Raw genomic sequence first — 18765 nt, forward strand, 5'->3', positions numbered from 1 at the left:
TAACAAACTGACCCCAGCCCCCTGACACATAAACTACTGCAGCATAAATACTGGAGGCTGAGACAGGAGGGGTCAGGAAACACTGTGGCCCCATCCGAGGACACCCCCGGACAGGGCCAAACAGGAAGGATATAACCCCACCCACTTTGCCAAAGCACAGCCCCCACACCACTAGAGGGATATCTTCAACCACCAACTTACCATCCTGAGACACAGCTGAGTATAGCCCGCAAAGATCTCCCCCATGGCACAACCCAAAGGGGGGCGCCAACCCAGACAGGATGACCACATCAGTGAATCAACCCACTCAGGTGACGCACCCCTTCCAGGGACGGCATGAGAGAGCCCCAGTAAGCCAGTGACTCAGCCCCTGTAATAGGGTTAGAGGCAGAGAATCCCAGTGGAAAGAGGGGAACCGGCCAGGCAGAGACAGCAAGGGTGGTCCGTTGCTCCAGAGCCTTTCCGTTCACCTTCCCACTCCTGGGCCAGACTACACTCAATCATATGACCCATTGAAGAGATGAGTCTTCAGTAAAGACTTCAAGGTTGAGACTGAGTTTGCGTCTCTGACATGGGTAGGCAGACCGTTCCATAAAAATGGAGCTCAATAGGAGAAAGCCCTGCCTCCAGCTGTTTGCTTAGAAATTCTGGGGACGATTAGGAGGCCTGCGTCTTGTGACCGTAGCGTACGTGTAGGTATGTACGGCAGGACCAAATCAGAGAGATAGGTAGGAGCAAGCCCATGTAATGCTTTGTAGGGTAGCAGTAAAACCTTGAAATCAGCCCTTGCTTTGACAGGAAGACAGTGTAGGGAGGCTAGCACTGGAGTAATTTTTTGGTTCTAGTCAGGATTCTAGCAGCCATATTTAGCACTAACTGAAGTTTATTTACTGCTTTATCCGGGTAGCTGAAAACTAGAGCATTGCAGTAGTCTAACCTAGAAGTGACAAAAGCATGGATTAATATGTCTGCATCATTTTTGGACAGAAAGTTTCTGATTTTTGCAATGTTACGTAGATGGAAAAAAGCTGCCCTTGAAATGGTCTTGATATGTTCTTCAAAAGAGAGATCAGGGTCCAGAGTAACGCCGAGGTCCTTCAGTTTTATTTGAGACGACTGTACAACCATTAAGATTAATTGTCAGATTCAACAGAAGATCTCTTTGTTTCTTGGGACCTAGAACAAGCATCTCTGTTTTGTCCGAGTTTAAAAGTAGAAAGTTTGCAGCCATCCACTTCCTTATGTCTGAAACTCATGCTTCTAGCAAGGGCAATGTTGGGGCTTCACCATGTTTCATTGAAATGTACAGCTGTGTGTCATCCGCATAGCAGTGAAAGTTAACCTCTTGAAACTCCCCATCCCGGATCCGGGATTGTGACTAAGCCTCAGGCTCATTAGCACAACGCAACGTTAACGATTTCTGAAAATCGCAAATAAAATTAAAATAATGCGTTTGCTCTCAAGCTTAGCCTTTTCTTAACAACACTGTCATCTCAGATTTTCAAAATATGCTTTTGAACCATAGAAATTGACTAATTTGTGTAAGAGTATGCTAAGCTAGCATAGCATTTTGTGTAGCATGTAGCACGCAACATTTTCACAAAAGCCAGATAACCAAATAAATAAAATCATTTACCTTTGAAGAGCTTCTGATGTTTTCAATGAGGAGACTCCCAGCCACATACCAGATGCGCAGTGTTTCCTGAAAGCGTCTGTGTGTAGGAGAAATCGTTCCGTTTTCTACATTGCGCCTGGCTACCGAAACGAACCGAAAATGCAGTCACCTACAACGTGAAACTTTTTCCGGATTAACTACATAATATCGACCGAAACATGGCAAACGTTGTTTGGAATCAATCCTCAAGGTGTTTTTTCACATATCTCTTCATTGACATGCAGTTCGTGGAAGCTTGCTTCTCTCTCTGTGCCCCATGGAAAAATACTGGCAGGTGACTTTTGCGCACCAATTTCGGCGCAGGACACCGGGCGGACACGTGGTAAATGTGGTCTCTTATGGTCAATCTTCCAATGATCTGCCTACAAATACGTCACAATGCTGCAGACACCTTGGGGAAATGACAGAAAGGGCAGACTCATTCCTCTTGCGTTCACAGCCATATAAGGAGATCATGAAAGACAGAGCCTCAAAAATCCTTGTCATTTCCTGGATGCCAAGTCATCTTGGTTTTGCCTGAAGCTCACGTTAAAGGGCACGCACAGAGAAGATATTTGTATTTCTGGACACGTCAGAGTGTTTTCTTTCGAACAGTAGCAATTATATGCATAGTCGAGCATCTTTTTGTGACAAAATATCTTGTTTAAAACGGGAACGTTTTTCTTCCAAAAATGAAATAGCGCCACCATAGGTGTAAGAGGTTAACATTATGTTTTCGAATAACATCCCCAAGAGGTAAAAAAAAAAATATATATATATATAGTGAAAACAATAGTGGTCCTAAAACAGAACCTTGAGGAACACCAAAATTTACAGTTGATTTGTCAGAGGACAAACCATTCACAGAGACAAACTGATATCTTTCCGACAGATAAGATCTAAACCAGGCCAGAACTTGTCCGTGTAGACCAATTTGGGTTTCCAATCTCTCCAAAAGAATGTGGTGAGATCCCTTGTTAGGTTCCCCTAGACCAGATTACTCTTCTCCAGCCGAACTAAAGCATGCTGACACCCTAATTTCCTGTCCTCTCCTTCAGGTATGTTGGTTGTGCGGCCTCCTGCTGGGACTGACAACAAGGAGGACAAGAGCAGAGGAGCCATGAAGCTCCGAGTGGACCTCTCACGGAGAAAGACAGGTTAGTCTCCTCACTATATACCACACTGCTACCAACCAGGGGATTGTCGGAGAAGCCCCCAAGGTTTTGACCAGAAAGGGTGTTCCTACGGCCTAATAATCACAACTACTGCCAGTTTAATGAAGTCAAACCTTTTGGGATTGATATTTGTGTTTATTAGGGATCCCCATTAACTGCTCTTCCTGGGGTCCAAACACATTAAGGCCGTTAGGTCACCTAAAACAACAGGCGGGTCACCTAAAACAACAGGCGGGTCACCTAAAACAACAGGCAGGTCACCTAAAACAACAGGCGGGTCACCTAAAACAGCACTATATTCTGTTCATTAGCGTGCTTGACTCATTAATCCACTGTTTTCCCTTGTTCAAAATGCATACAAATGAATCCCGTAAGTTACCAATAAACTTCTTCCAAACATATCAAACAACGTTCCTAATCAATCCTCAGGTACCCTAATATGTAAATAAACGATTAAATTTAAGACCGAGAATACCAGAGATAAATAACGAAGTACGCACACTCACCAGAACGCTCAACAAACACTACAGCCAAAATGGGAGTGACTTGCTAAAACTCCAAATTCTAGCTAATTTTTCAAAAAACAAGCCTGAATCTCTTTCTAATGACTGTTGACAGCAGTTCCTAGGGCTACCACTAGATATCTAGGAGGTATTCCTTTTATATTCCCATTGACAGCCATAGTAATCCAGGGTAAGCTGGAAAAAAATTCTGTCTGGATTGTCCTCCGGTTGGTGATTTGACTGGGAGCTAATATGTATAATTTCAGACCTAATAATGGGATTTCTTGTTGTTGGCAGGTAAAATGAGTAAGGCCTCAGCTGAATCTACAGACCAAGTGATGGAGGAGGAAGTAGGTCAGCTTCCGATTACAGACCAGGAGGAGGAGGAAGAGGAGGAGGTAGGTCACCTGGACACAAATATTGTTTTACCAAAAACAGTAGTGCACTAGATGGGGAATTGGGTGTTGGGTGCCATTTGGTGAACAGCCGGACTGTAGCTTCTGTGGCAGACAACAGGACACTACGATCACTCGGGGGGCTTTTCTCATGCTTTTTCCTCTTGGATGTTTTTTAATAGACTGTCATGACTGTTTATTCCTCAGGCTGGGAGCTCAACAGAGACTGAGAGACCCTCCTCTTCTCACACCAAGAGGAAGCCTTCTGTTGCAGCCAAGCAAGTTGGAGGGAATGAGTCAGACACCTCGGACGAGAGTGGACAGGACGATGGTGCCTCAGATGGTAAGGTCTACCACTAGACCTGGGGCCAGCACGGGTTTTAGTGCTTCTTAAATCTTTTGGCTGGGATCTCGTAAACTTCTCTAGGTTGGGGGGCAGCATTTGGAATTAAAAGCATGCCCAAATTAAACGGCCTGCTACTCGGGCCCAGACGATATGATATGCATATAACCGGTAGATTTGGATAGACAACACTAAAGTTTCCAAAACTGTGAAAATTGTCTGTGTATAAATGAACTGATTTGCCAGGTGAAAACCTGAGAAAAATCCATTCAGGAAGTAGTTGTTCTTTTGGTTTTGAAGTTTTCTATTCAATGCCATTACAGTATCCATTGACTTAGGACTCCACTTGCAGTTCCTATGCCTTCCACTAGATGTCAACAGGGTTTAGAACTTGTTTCAGGCTTGTATTCTGATAAATGAAGCAGTAAGACCAGTCTGAATGAGTGGACCCTTGTGTCAGCTTTTTCATGCGCATGTGCATTTCTTGTTTACCTTTTATCTTGATGATGTTATTGTCCGGTTGAAATATTATAGATCATTTAGGCTAAAACAACCTGAGGATTGAATATAAACATTGTTTGACATGTTTTTATGAACTTCTACGGATACAATTTTGATTTTGTCTGCCTGTTTTGACTGCATTTGCGCCTGTGGGTTTCTGAAGAAAACACGCAAACAAAACGGAGGTTTTTGGATATAAAGAGGGACTTTATCGAACAAAAGGAACATTTATTGAGTAAATGAATGTCTTCTGAGTGCCACCATATGAAGATCATCAAAGGTAAGTGATTAATTTTATCTCTATTTCTTAGTTCTGTAACTCTTCTACTTGGCTGGTTACTGTTTGTAATGATTTGTATGCTGGGCTGTGTTCTCAAATAATCGTAAGGTCTTCTTTTGCCGTAAAGCATTTTTTAAATCTGACACCGTGGTTGGAGTTAAAAGAAGTTGATCTTTAAACCTACGTAGAATATGTTTTGTTTTCCAAAGTTTTATGAGGAGTATTTCTGTATTTGAATTTGGCTATCTGCAATCTCACTGGATGTTGGCCAGGTGGGATGCTAACGCCCCACATACCCTAGAGGTTAACGGGATCGATATGACAACAGCCAGTGAAATTGCAGGGCGCCAAATTCAAAACAACAAATATCATAATTAAAATTCCTCAAGCATACAAGTATTTTACACCATTTTAAAAATGTACTTGTTAGTCCCACCCCAGTGTCTGATTTTCAAAAAGGCTTTACGACGAGAGCACGACATATCATTGTTAGGTCAACACCTATTCACAGAAAGAATGCCATTTTCCAACCAAAGAGAGGAGTCACAAAAAGCAGAAATAGAGATCAAATTAATCACTAACCTTTGATCTTCATCAGATGGCACTCATAGGAGTTCATGTTACACAATACATGTATGTTTTGTTTGATGAGGTTCATATTTATATCCAAAAATCTGTTTACATTGGCGCATTATGTTTGGCCTCCAAAACATCTGATGATTTTACCAAGAGCCACATCAATTTACAATTTACATACTTCCGGCGCCGACAGAGATGGCCGCCTCGCTTCGCGTTCCTAGGAAACTATGCAGTTTTGTTTTTTTTACGTGTTATTTCTTACATTAGTACCCCAGGTCATCTTAGGTTTCATTACATACAGTCGAGAAGAACTACTGAATATAAGATCAGCCTCAACTCACCATCAGTACGACCAAGAATATGTTTTTCGCGACGCGGATCCTGTGTTCTGCCTTTCAACCAGGACAACGGAATGGATCCCAGCCGGCGATCCCAAAAAACGACTTCGTAAAAGAGGGAAACGAGGCGGTCTTCTGGTCAGACTACGGAGACGGGCACATCGTGCCCCACTTCCTAGCATTCTTCTCGCCAATGTCCAGTCTCTTGACAACAAGGTTGATGAAATCCGAGCAAGGGTAGCATTCCAGAGGGACATCAGAGACTGTAACGTTCTTTGCTTCACGGAAACATGGCTCACTGGAGAGACGCTATCGGATGCGGTGCAGCCAGCGGGTTTCTCCACACATCGCGCCGACAGAAACAAACACCTTTCTGGTAAGAAGAGTGGTGGGGGCGTATCCCTATGGCTAACGAGACGTGGTGTGATCACAGAAACATACAGGAACTCAAATCCTTCTGTTCACCTGATTTAGAATTCCTCACAATCAAATGTAGACCGCATTATCTACCAAGAGAATTCTCTTCGATTATAATCACAGCCGTATATATTCCCCCCCAAGCAGACACATCGATGGCTCTGAACAAACTTTATTTGACTCTTTGCAAACTGGAATCTACACATCCTGAGGCTGCATTCATTGTTGCTGGGGATTTTAACAAGGCTAATCTGAAAACAAGACTCCCTAAAATGTATCAGCATATCGATTGTGCCACCAGGGCTAGCAAAACCTTGGATCACTGTTATTCTGACTTCCGCGACGCATATAAGGCCCTGCCCCTCCCCCCTTTCGGAAAAGCTGACCACAACTCCATTTTGCTGTCCAACACAGGTCCGACCAAGCTGATTCCACACTCCAAGACTGCTTCCATCATGTGGACTGGGACATGTTTCGTATTGCGTCAGGCAAAAAACATTGACGAATACGCTGATTCGGTGTGCGAGTTCATTGGAACGTGCGTTGAAGATGTCGTTCCCATAGCAACGATTAAAACATTCCCTAACCAGAAACCGTGGATTGATGGCAGCATTCGCGTGAAACTGAAAGTGCGAACCACTGCTTTTAATCAGAGCAAGGTGACTGGTAACATGACCGAATACAAACAGTGCAACTATTCCCTCCGTAAGACTATCAAACAAGCTAAGCGTCAGTATAGAGACAAAGTAGAATCTCAATTCAATGGCTCAGACACGAGGTATGTGGCAGGGTCTACAGTCAATCACGGACTACAAGAAGAAATCCAGCCCAGTCATGGACCAGGATGTCTTGCTCCCAGGCAGACTAAATAACTTTTTTGCCCGCTTTGAGGACAATACAGTGCCACTGACACGGCCTGCAACGGAAACATGTGGTCTCTCCTTCACTGCAGCCTAGGTGAGTAAAACATTTAAACGTGTTAACCCTCGCAAGGCTGCAGGCCCAGACGGCATCCCCAGCCGCGCCCTCAGAGCATGCGCAGACCAGCTGGCTGGTGTGTTTACGGACATATTCAATCAATTCCTATACCAGTCTGCTGTTCCCACATGCTTCAAGAGGGCCACCATTGTTCCTGTTCCCAAGAAAGCTAAGGTAACTGAGCTAAACGACTACCGCCCCGTAGCACTCACTTCCGTCATCATGAAGTGCTTTGAGAGACTAGTCAAGGACCATATCACCTCCACCCTACCTGACACCCTAGACCCACTCCAATTTGCTTACTGCTCAAATAGGTCCACAGACGATGCAATCTCAACCACACTGCACACTGCCCTTACCCATCTGGACAAGAGGAATACCTATGTGAGAATGCTGTTCATCGACTACAGCTCGGCATTCAACACCATAGTACCCTCCAAGCTCGTCATCAAGCTCGAGACCCTGGGTCTCGACCCCGCCCTGTGCAACTGGGTACTGGACTTCCTGACGGGCCGCCCCCAGGTGGTGAGGGTAGGTAACAACATCTCCTCCCCGCTGATCCTCAACACTGGGGCCCCACAAGGGTGCGTTCTGAGCCCTCTCCTGTACTCCCTGTTCACCCACAACTGCGCGGCAACGCACGCCTCCAACTCAATCATCAAGTTTGCGGACGACACAACAGTGGTAGGCTTGATTACCAACAACGACGAGACGGCCTACAGGGAGGAGGTGAGGGCCCTCGGAGTGTGGTGTCAGGACAATAACCTCACACTCAACGTCAACAAAACTAAGGAGATGATTGTGGACTTCAGGAAACAGCAGAGGGAACACCCCCCTATCCACATCGATGGAACAGTAGTGGAGAGGGTAGTAAGTTTTAAGTTCCTCGGCATACACATCACAGACAAACTAAATTGGTCCACTCACACAGACAGCATCGTGAAGAAGACGCAGCAGCGCCTCTTCAACCTCAGGAGGCTGAAGAAATTCGGCTTGTCACCAAAAACACTCACAAACTTCTACAGATGCACAATCGAGAGCATCCTGGCGGGCTGTATCACCGCCTGGTACGGCAACTGCTCCGCCCACAACCGTAAGGCTCTCCAGAGGGTAGTGAGGTCTGCATAACGTATCACCGGGGGCAAACTACCTGCCCTCCAGGACACCTACACCACCCGATGTTACAGGAAGGCCATAAAGATCATCAAGGACATCAACCACCCGAGCCACTGCCTGTTCACCCCGCTATCATCCAGAAGGCGAGGTCAGTACAGGTGCATCAAAGCTGGGATCGAGAGACAGAAAAACAGCTTCTATCTCAAGGCCATCAGACTGTTAAACAGCAACCACTAACATTGAGTGGCTGCTGCCAACACACTGACTCAACTCCAGCCACTTCAATAATGGGAATTGATGGGAAAGGATGTAAAATATATCACTAGCCACTTTAAACAATGCTACCTAATATAATGTTTACATACCCTACATTATTCATCTCATATGTATACGTATATACTGTACTCTATCATCTACTGCATCTTTATGTAATACATGTATCACTAGCCACTTTAACTATGCCACTTTGTTTACATACTCATCTCATATGTATATACTGTACTCGATACCATCTACTGTATCTTGCCTATGCTGCTCTGCACCATCACTCATTCATATCTTTATGTACATATTCTTTATCCCCTTACACTGTGTATAAGATATTAGTTTTGGAATGGTTAGTTAGATTATTTGTTGGTTATTACTGTATTGTCGGAACTGGAAGCACAAGCATTTCGCTACACTCCCATTAACATCTGCTAACCATGTGGATGTGACAAATAAAATTTGATTTGATTTGAAATACTCATAATAAACATTGAGAGATTCAAGTATTATACATGGAACTTTAGATAAACCTCCCCTGAATGAAACCGCTGTGTCACATTTAAAAAAAACTTTACAGCCAAATACAAACCATGCAATAATCTGAGGACAGGGCTCAGAGCCCGAAGAAGCCATAAAGATATCCGCCATGTTGTGGAGTCAACAGATGTCAGAAATGGTATTACAAATATTCACTTACCTTAGATCTTCATCAGAATGCACCCCCAGGAATCCCAGTTCCACAATAAATGTTTGATTTGTTCGATGAAGTCCATAATTTATGTCCAAATACCTCCTTTTTGTTTGCGTTTAGTACACAATCCAAACTCACGAGGCATGGGCAAGTCCTGGCGAACGTTCAGACGAAAAGTCACATTAGAGTTCGTAGAAACATGTCAAACGATGTATAGAATCAATCTTTAGGATGTTTTTATCATAAATCTTCAATAATGTTCCAATAATGCACTCTGCCAGACCCCTGACTTGAAGAGCCCTCATTCCCCCTTCCTTCACAGTAGAAGCATCAAACAAGGTTCTAAAGACTGTTGACATCTAGTGGAAGGCGTAGGAAGTGCAGTGTGACCCCATTTACACTGTATATTGGAATGACAGAGTTGAAAAACTACAAACCTCAGATTTCCCACTTCCTGGTTGGATTTTTTCTCTCAGGTTTTTGCCATATGAGTTCTGTAATACTCAGACATCTTTCAAACAGTTTCAGAAACTTCAGGGTGTTTCCTATCCAAATCTACTAATATATGCAAATATTAGCAACTGGGCCTGAGCAGCAGGCAGTTTACTCTGTGCACCTTATTCATCCAAGCTACTCAATTCTGCCCCCAGCCTTAACAAGTTCATTTCATTGTGGAGCCAAAAGGTGCATTTCTACACTTTGTGGATAATAATAATAATGTGTTTGTTGGTCTGTTCTGAGTTGATGTTCAAGGTTTATGTGGTGGTGATGAAGCAGTTGTTGAGAGTTCTGGGATCTGCTCTAAAGTAGTGCACTATATAGGGAATAGGGCTCTGGTCTAAAGTAGTGCACTATATATGGAATAGGGCTCTGGTCTAAAGTAGTGCACTATATATGGAATAGGGCTCTGGTCTAAAGTAGTGCACTATATATGGAATAGGGCTCTGGTCTAAAGTAGTACACTATATAGGGAATAGGGCTCTGGTCTAAAGTAGTGCACTATATATGGAATAGGGCTCTGGTCTAAAGTAGTGCACTATATAGGGAATAGGGCTCTGGTCTAAAGTAGTGCACTATATATGGAATAGGGCTCTGGTCTAAAGTAGTGCACTATATAGGGAATAGGGATCTGGTCTAAAGTAGTGCACTATATATGGTGTAATTTGGGACACTAAAAGCTTCGATATGCTTCCAAGCCAAAACAGTTCGGTAGAGTTTGCATACCGAACATGTCAAATAAAGGTTGAATATTATTGTTTTTCTTATGAAATCAAATCTACCTCACTAACCATTTACCTAATCTGACCCTGTCGTTATCTGCAGTACCTGCTTTTACCACTAGGGGGTAACATTCCACAGTTTGTTGCAGTACCTGCTTTTACCACTAGGGGGTAACCTTCCACAGTTCTTTGTTGCAGTACCTGCTTTTACCACTAGGGGTAACCCTGCATCATACTCTGTTGCAGTCCCTGCTTTTACCACTAGGGGGTAGCCCTGCACTGTACTCTGTTGCAGTACCTGCATTTACCACTAGGGGTAACCTTCCACAGTTCTCTGTTGCAGTACCTGCCTTTACCACTGGGGTAACCTTCCACAGTTCTCTGTTGCAGTGTGACACGTTCTTCTTCACTCTCTGCACAGTGCATTCGGAAAGTATTCAGACTTGACTTTTTTTTTTTGATATGTTACAGCCTTATTCCAAAATTGATGAGGGGGGGAGACAATTTAATCAATCTACACACAATACCCCATAATGACAATGCAAAAAAGGTTTTTAGATCTGTTTTCAAATGTATTAAAAACATATCTTATCTACCTCTGTATTCAAATCCTTTGCTATGTGACTCAATTGAGCTCAGGTGCATCCTGTTTCCATTGATCATCATTGAGATGTTTCTACAACTTGATTGGAGTCCACCTGTGGTGAATTCAATTGATTAGACATGATTTGGAAAAGCACACACCTGTCTGTATAAAATCCCACAGTTGACAGTGCATGTCAGAGCAAAAACCAAGCCATGAGATCAGAGGAATTGTCCGTGGAGCTCCGAGGCAGGATTTTGTCAAGGTACAGATCTGGGGAAGGGTACCAAAACATTTCTGCAGCATAGAAGGTCCCCAAAAACACAGTGGACTCCCATCATTCTTAAATGGAAGAAGTTTGGAACTACAAAGACTCTTCCTAGGCTGTCCGCCTTGCCAAACGGGGGAGAAGGGCCTTGGTCAGGGAGGTGACCAAGAACCCAATGGTCACTCTGACAGAGCTCCAGAGTTCCTCTGTGGGAGAACCTCCCAGAAGGACAACCATCTCTGCAGCAGTCCACAATTCAGGACTTTATGGTAGTGGCCAGACAGAAGCCACTCCTCAGTAAGAGACCTCAGAGTCTACCAAAAGATACCTGAAGACTCTGACCATGAGAAACAATATCTGGTGTGACGAAACCAAGATTGTACTCTTTGACCTGAATGTCAAGCGTGGCGTCTGGAGGAAACCTGACACCGTTCCTATGATGAAGCATGGTGGTGGTGGCGGCATCATACTGTGGGGATGTTTTTCAGTAGCAGGGACAGAATGTAAAGAACGATCCTTGGTGAAAACCAGCTCCCGAGCACTCAGGACCTCAGACTGGGGTGAAGTTTCACCTTCCAACAGGACAATGACCACAGCCAAGACAACGTAGGCGTGGCTTTGGGACAAGTGTCTGAATGTCCTCGAGTTGCCCAGCCGGAACTTGATCTTGAACCCGATCTAACGTCTCTGGAGTTACCTGAGAATAGCTGTGCAGCGACGCTCCCCATCCAACCTGACAGCTTGAGAGGATCTGCAGAGAATGGGAGAAACTCCCCAAATACAGGTGTGCCAAGCTTGTAGTGTCATACCCAAGAAGACTGGAGGCTGTAATCGTTGCCAAAGATGCTTCAACAAAGTACTGAGTAAAGAGTCTGAATTCTTATGTAATGATTCAGTTTATTCAATTTGCACAACTGTATAATCTGCTTTTGTTTTGTATTTATGGGGTATTGTGATGTCATTATGGGGTATTGTGTGTAGATTGAGGAATAAACAATGTAATCCCTTTTAGAACAAGGCTGTAACGTAACAATGTGGAAAATGTCACGGGTTGAATACCTTCCGAAATGCACTGTATATTGAAGACATTTAGTAAGGTCTAAGTCTATGCCCATTGATCTGTCAACAGTAGGAATTCTTCAGTAAAGTCTTTGTCATTCAACAAGAGGCGACTCGTTTTCATGTACATTTTTTCTTCTGAAAATACTGCACCATATCTGATGGAAAAGTGTGTGGTCAAGATCTCTGGCAAAAACGTCAGTTACATGTTTCTTGTTGTCTTAGATTCATTCTGACTATTTTGAGGAAGTGTATACTGGCTACGGCATCACAAAATGGACAAACAGTACCTTTGCAGCTTTTTCTGTTGTTCCAAGGAAGGTTTTTTCTGGGAGTATGGAGCTCCCTTGTTAGGTTCCCCTAGACCAGATTACTCTTCTCCAGCCGAACTAAACCTAATTTCCTGTCCTCTCCTTCAGGGATGTTGGTTGTGCGGCCTCCTGCTGGGACTGACAACAAGGAGGACAAGAGCAGAGGAGCCATGAAGCTCCGAGTGGACCTCTCACGGAGAAAGACAGGTTAGTCTCCTCACTATATACCACACTGCTACCAACCAGGGGATAGTCGGAGAAGCCCCCAAGGTTTTGACCAGAAAGGGTGTTCCTACGGCCTAATAATCACAACTACTGCCAGTTTAATGAAGTCAAACCTTTTGGGATTGATATTTGTGTTTATTAGGGATCCCCATTAACTACTCTTCCTGGGGTCCAAACACATTAAGGCTGTTAGGTCACCTAAAACAACAGGCGGGTCACCTAAAACAACAGGCGGGTCACCTAAAACAACAGGCAGGTCACCTAAAACAACAGGCAGGTCACCTAAAACAACAGGCGGGTCACCTAAAACAGCAGGCGGGTCACCTAAAACAACAGGCGGGTCACCTAAAACAACAGGCGGGTCACCTAAAACAACAGGCGGGTCACCTAAAACAACAGGCGGGTCACCTAAAACAACAGGCGGGTCACCTAAAACAACAGGCGGGTCACCTAAAACAACAGGCGGGTCACCTAAAACAACAGGCGGGTCACCTAAAACAACAGGCGGGTCACCTAAAACAGCAGGCGGGTCACCTAAAACAGCAGGCGGGTCACCTAAAACAGCAGGCGGGTCACCTAAAACAGCAGGTTTATGATATGTATGGGGGCGAAGTAATTACAAGAAAGCGACTGGAATGGTAGGATGTGCAGAAGATGAATGTGCAAGTAGAGGTACTGGGGTGCAAAGGAACAAGATAAATAAAAACAGTATGGGGATGAGGTAGATTGGAGGGGCTATTTACAGATGAGCTATGTACAGGTGCAGTGATCTGTGAGCTGCTCTGACAGCTGGTGCTTAAAGCTAGTGAGGGAGGTCAGAGTCTCCTGCTTCAGAGATTTTGCAGTTCGTTCCAGTCATTGGCAACAGAGACCTGGAAGGAGAGGCGGCCATAGAAGGAATTGGCTTTGGGGGAGCTATGGGTGGGTGGATCGAGGATTGTTAGGATGGTCAGTTGTGGTGGAATTGTTGTCTTTGAAACATTTTATGATTTAGCCGTTATTTAACTCGGCAAGTCTGTAAACTGCCTGTTCAGGGTTGAACGACAGGTTTGTACCTTGTCAGCTCGGGGATTCGATCCATTAACCTTTCGGTTACTCGTCCAACTCTCTAGCCACAAGGCTACCTGCCACACCATAGCTACTTACAGTGCCTTCGGAAAGTATTCATACCCCTTGACTTTTTGGTTAAATTGGTTAAAATATTTTTTCCTCTCGATTTACACACTACCCCATAATTAGCAAAAACAGATTTTTTGACATTTTTGCATATTTATTATATGTAAAAACTGAAACTTGACGCGCGTATTCTCGACGAATGAAACAAGATCGGAATGCTCGCGTCATCCTTGAGATGTTTCTACAACTTGATTGGAGTCCACCTGTGGTAAATCCAATTGATTGGACATGATTTGGAAAGGCACACATCTGTCTATATAAGGTCACACAGTTGACAGAGCAAAAACCAAGATTCTCTGGTCTGATGAAACCACGATAAAACTCTTTCTCCTGAATGCCAAGTGTCACGGTGACGCATGTACATGAAATATTTATCCACTACATATCTACATTACAAATTGTATAATACCACCATACAACAATATTACTGTGTGTCTGTACCTTTGTCTCTTCACAGTCCTCGTTGTTCCATGAGGTGTATTTTTACCTGTTTTTAAATCTGATTCTCCTGCTGCATCAGTTACCTGATGTGGAATAGAGTTCCATGTGGTCATGGCTCTATGTAGTACTGTGGAATAGAGTTCCATGTAGTCATGGCTCTATGTAGTACTGTGGAATAGAGTTCCATGTCGTCATGGCTCTATGTAGTACTGTGGAATAGAGTTCCATGTAGTCATGGCTCTATGTAGTACTGTGGAATAGAGTTCCATGTAGTCATGGCTCTATGTAGTACTGTGGAATAGAGTTCCATGTCATCATGGCTCTATGTAGTACTGTGGAATAGAGTTCCATGTCATCATGGCTCTATGTAGTACTGTGGAATAGAGTTCCATGTAGTCATGGCTCTATGTAGTACTGTGGAATAGAGTTCCATGTGGTCATGGCTCTATGTAGTACTGTGGAATAGAGTTCCATGTAGTCATGGCTCTATGTAGTACTGTGGAATAGAGTTCCATGTAGTCATGGCTCTATGTAGTACTGTGGAATAGAGTTCCATGTAGTCATGGCTCTATGTAGTACTGTGGAATAGAGTTCCATGTAGTCATGGCTCTATGTAGTACTGTGGAATAGAGTTCCATGTGGTCATGGCTCTATGTAGTACTGTGGAATAGAGTTCCATGTGGTCATGGCTCTATGTAGTACTGTGGAATAGAGTTCCATGTGGTCATGGCTCTATGTAGTACTGTGGAATAGAGTTCCATGTAGGCATGGCTCTATGTAGTACTGTGGAATAGAGTTCCATGTAGTCATGGCTCTATGTAGTACTGTGGAATAGAGTTCCATGTAGTCATGGCTCTATGTAGTACTGTGGAATAGAGTTCCATGTAGTCATGGCTCTATGTAGTACTGTGGAATAGAATTCCATGTAGTCATGGCTCTATGTAGTACTGTGGAATAGAGTTCCATGTAGTCATGGCTCTATGTAGTACTGTGGAATAGAGTTCCATGTAGTCATGGCTCTATGTGGTACTGTGGAATAGAGTTCCATGTAGTCATGTCTCTATGTAGTACTGTGGAATAGAGTTCCATGTAGTCATGTCTCTATGTAGTACTGTGGAATAGAGTTCCATGTAGTCATGGCTCTATATAGTATATATACATATATATATACATATATACACACACACACACACACACACACACACACACACACACACACACACACACACACACACACACACAAGCAGTAATGAAGTCTATCTCTCCTCCACTTTGAGCCAGGAGAGATTGACATGTGTGTCATTATAGTTGGAGAGGCTTCCATTGAAGAACACCCTCTGTGTTCTGTTAGACAGGTGACTCTTTATCCACAATATAGCAGGAAGTCTTTCCAGCAGCAGACCATGATCAATAATGTCAAAAGCCACACTGAAGTCTAACAAGATAGCCCCCACACTCTTTTGTTCATACTTTTCTCTCAACCAATCATCGTGGATGTAAACGAAACATGTTTGTCTCTCGGTCTTCCTCTGTTTATATCCAGATACCACTTTGCAGGAGAGGATAGACTGCACCGCCTGTGGACAGCAGGTCAACCACTTCCAGCGCCACTCAGTGTTTGAGCACCCAATGCTCCATGTGCTCCTCTGCAAGGTAGATACACCTGCAACACCTTCATTTGTACCTTCTGTCTGGCCCTGTCTCTGTCTGGCCCTGTCTCTGTCTGGCCCTGTCTCTGTCTGGCCCTGTCTCTGTCTGGCCCTGTCTCTGTCTGGCCCTGTCTCTGTCTGGCCCTGTCTCTGTCTGGCCCTGTCTCTGTCTGGCCCTGTCTCTGTCTGGCCCTGTCTTTAGTTTGTGATTGTGGGATGATCTCTCACTGTCTCCAACTCTGTCTGAGCTCCTCCATGTTCCATTAGGGACGATATGTTGATTAGAATGTATGTTTTTTTACGAGATGCCTGTAGATTGTAAGTAGTTTGTAATTTTTATGAGCGTTTAAGTTTGTTCTCATGTAGTGTTTTTTGGTCTCCTTGGCTCTCTGTGCTGTGCACCTTCCCATTTACACCAGAGATCTGTATATAATGACAAGATGCCTCCATCCTGCCAATGGGAGTCGTCTCCAAGGTGGGAAGGCAGGCGACAGGCTGAGGTCTAATTAAATCCCATAGAAACACAATAGACAGATTTTGGCAAGAGTGAAACCTCTCACTTTGCCTCTTCCTCTGGTTTACACGCACACAAAGCCCCATAATGACAAAGCCCCTCCCCCTGCACACAAAGCCCCATAATGACAAAGCCCCTCCCCCTGCACACAAAGCCCCATAATGACAAAGCCCCTCCCCCTGCACACAAAGCCCCATAATGACAAAGCCCCTCCCCCTGCACACAAAGCTCCATAATGACAAAGCCCCTCCCCCTGCACACAAAGCTCCATAATGACAAAGCCCCTCCCCCTGCACACAAAGCCCCATAATGACAAAGCCCCTCCCCCTGCACACAAAGCCCCATAATGACAAAGCCCCTCCCCCTGCACACAAAGCCCCATAATGACAAAGCCCCTCCCCCTGCACACAAAGCCCCATAATGACAAAGCCCCTCCCCCTGCACACAAAGCTCCATAATGACAAAGCCCCTCCCCCTGCACACAAAGCCCCATAATGACAAAGCCCCTCCCCCTGCACACAAAGCCCCATAATGACAAAGCCCCTCCCCCTGCACACAAAGCTCCATAATGACAAAGCCCCTCCCCTGCACACAAAGCCCCATAATGACAAAGCCCCGCCCCCTGCACACAAAGCCCCATAATGACAAAGCCCCTCCCCCTGCATACAAAGCCCCATAATGACAAAGCCCCTCCCCCTGCACACACAGTCCCTCCCCCTGCACACACAGTCCCTCCCCCTGCACACACAGTCCCTCCCCCTGCACACACAGTCCCTCCCCCTGCACACACAGTCCCTCCCCCTGCACACACAGTCCCTCCCCCTGCACACACAGTCCCTCCCCCTGCACACACAGTCCCTCCCCCTGCACACAGTCCCTCCCCCTGCACACACAGTCCCATAATGACAAAGCAATAACAGGTTTTCCATTGATCATCCTTGAGATGTTTCTACAACTTGATTGGAGTCCACCTGTGGTAAATCCAATTTCTTTGGACATGATTTGGAAAGGCAAACACCTGTCTATAGAAGGTCTGACAGTTGACAGACCATGTCAGAGCAAAAACCAATCCATGAGGTTGAATGAATTGTCCGTAGAGCTCCGAGACAGGATTGTGTCGAGGCTCAGATCTGGGGAAGGGTACCAAAAATCTGTGAGAAGGGCCTTGGTCAGGGAGGTGACCAAGAACCCAATGTTCACTATGACAGAGCTCCAGAGTTCCTCTGTGGAGATGGTTGTCCTTCTGGAAGGTTCTTCTATCTCTGCAGCACTCTACCAGTCAGGCCTTTATGGTAGAGTGGCCAGACGGACGCCACTCCTCAGTAAAAGACAGACCGCCCACTTGGAGTTAGCCAAAAGGCACCTAAAGGACACTCAGACCATGAGAAACGAGATTCTGGTCTGATGCTTGTCCTTCTGGAAGGTTTTCCCATCTCCACAGAGGAGCTCTGGGTTTTTGGTCACCTCCCTGACCAAGGCCCGTCTCCCCTGTTTGGCCGGCCGGCCAGCTCTAGGAAGATTCTGGATTGTACCAGACTTCTTCCATTTTAAGAACGATGGAGTCCACTGTGTTCTTGGGGACCTTCAATGCTGCAGGAATGTTTTGGTACCCTTCCCCAGATCTGAGCCTCGACACAATCCTGTCTCGGAGCTCTACGGACAATTCCTTCAACCTCATGGCTTGGTTTTTGCTCTGACATTTACAGATTTTTCAGATTTAGATATTGGGCCATATTGCCCAACCCGATGTTGCAGGTGGATCTACCTGGAGCACTCTCCAATAGAGAGAGACCTGTAGTAGTTTAGATCTACCTGCAACACTGTCTAATAGAGGTAGACCTGTAGCAGTTTAGATCTACCTGCAACACTGTCCTGCAACACTGTCTAATAGAGGCAGACCTGTAGTAGTATAGATCTACCTGCAACACTGTTCAATAGAGATAGACCTGTAGTAGTTTAGATCTACCTGCAACACTGTCCTGCAACACTGTTCAATAGAGATAGACCTGTAGTAGTTTAGATCTACCTGCAACACTGTCCTGCAACACTGTCCAATAGAGATAGACCTGTAGTAGTATAGAT

At 44.9% G+C, this 18765-nt stretch overlaps 1 protein-coding gene across 4 annotated transcripts in view; it reads left to right on the plus strand.

The window, feature by feature from the left end:
• Positions 1-18765, plus strand: part of LOC135526811 (transcriptional regulator ATRX-like) — a 117933-nt gene that overhangs the window by 17442 nt on the left and 81726 nt on the right. For all 4 annotated transcript variants that reach the window (XR_010453356.1, XM_064955483.1, XM_064955484.1 and 1 more), the window contains 5 exons: positions 2713-2811; positions 3630-3730; positions 3935-4070; positions 12787-12885; positions 16064-16173. Coding sequence is in view for 3 of the 4 variants with exons in the window: in XM_064955483.1 (XP_064811555.1) it covers positions 2713-2811; positions 3630-3730; positions 3935-4070; positions 12787-12885; positions 16064-16173 (545 nt within the window). In the remaining variant the exon portion in view is untranslated. The remainder of the gene's footprint in view (positions 1-2712; positions 2812-3629; positions 3731-3934; positions 4071-12786; positions 12886-16063; positions 16174-18765) is intronic.

Source organism: Oncorhynchus masou, chromosome 32 (assembly GCF_036934945.1).
Source record: "Oncorhynchus masou masou isolate Uvic2021 chromosome 32, UVic_Omas_1.1, whole genome shotgun sequence".
Classification (NCBI taxonomy): domain Eukaryota; kingdom Metazoa; phylum Chordata; class Actinopteri; order Salmoniformes; family Salmonidae; genus Oncorhynchus; species Oncorhynchus masou.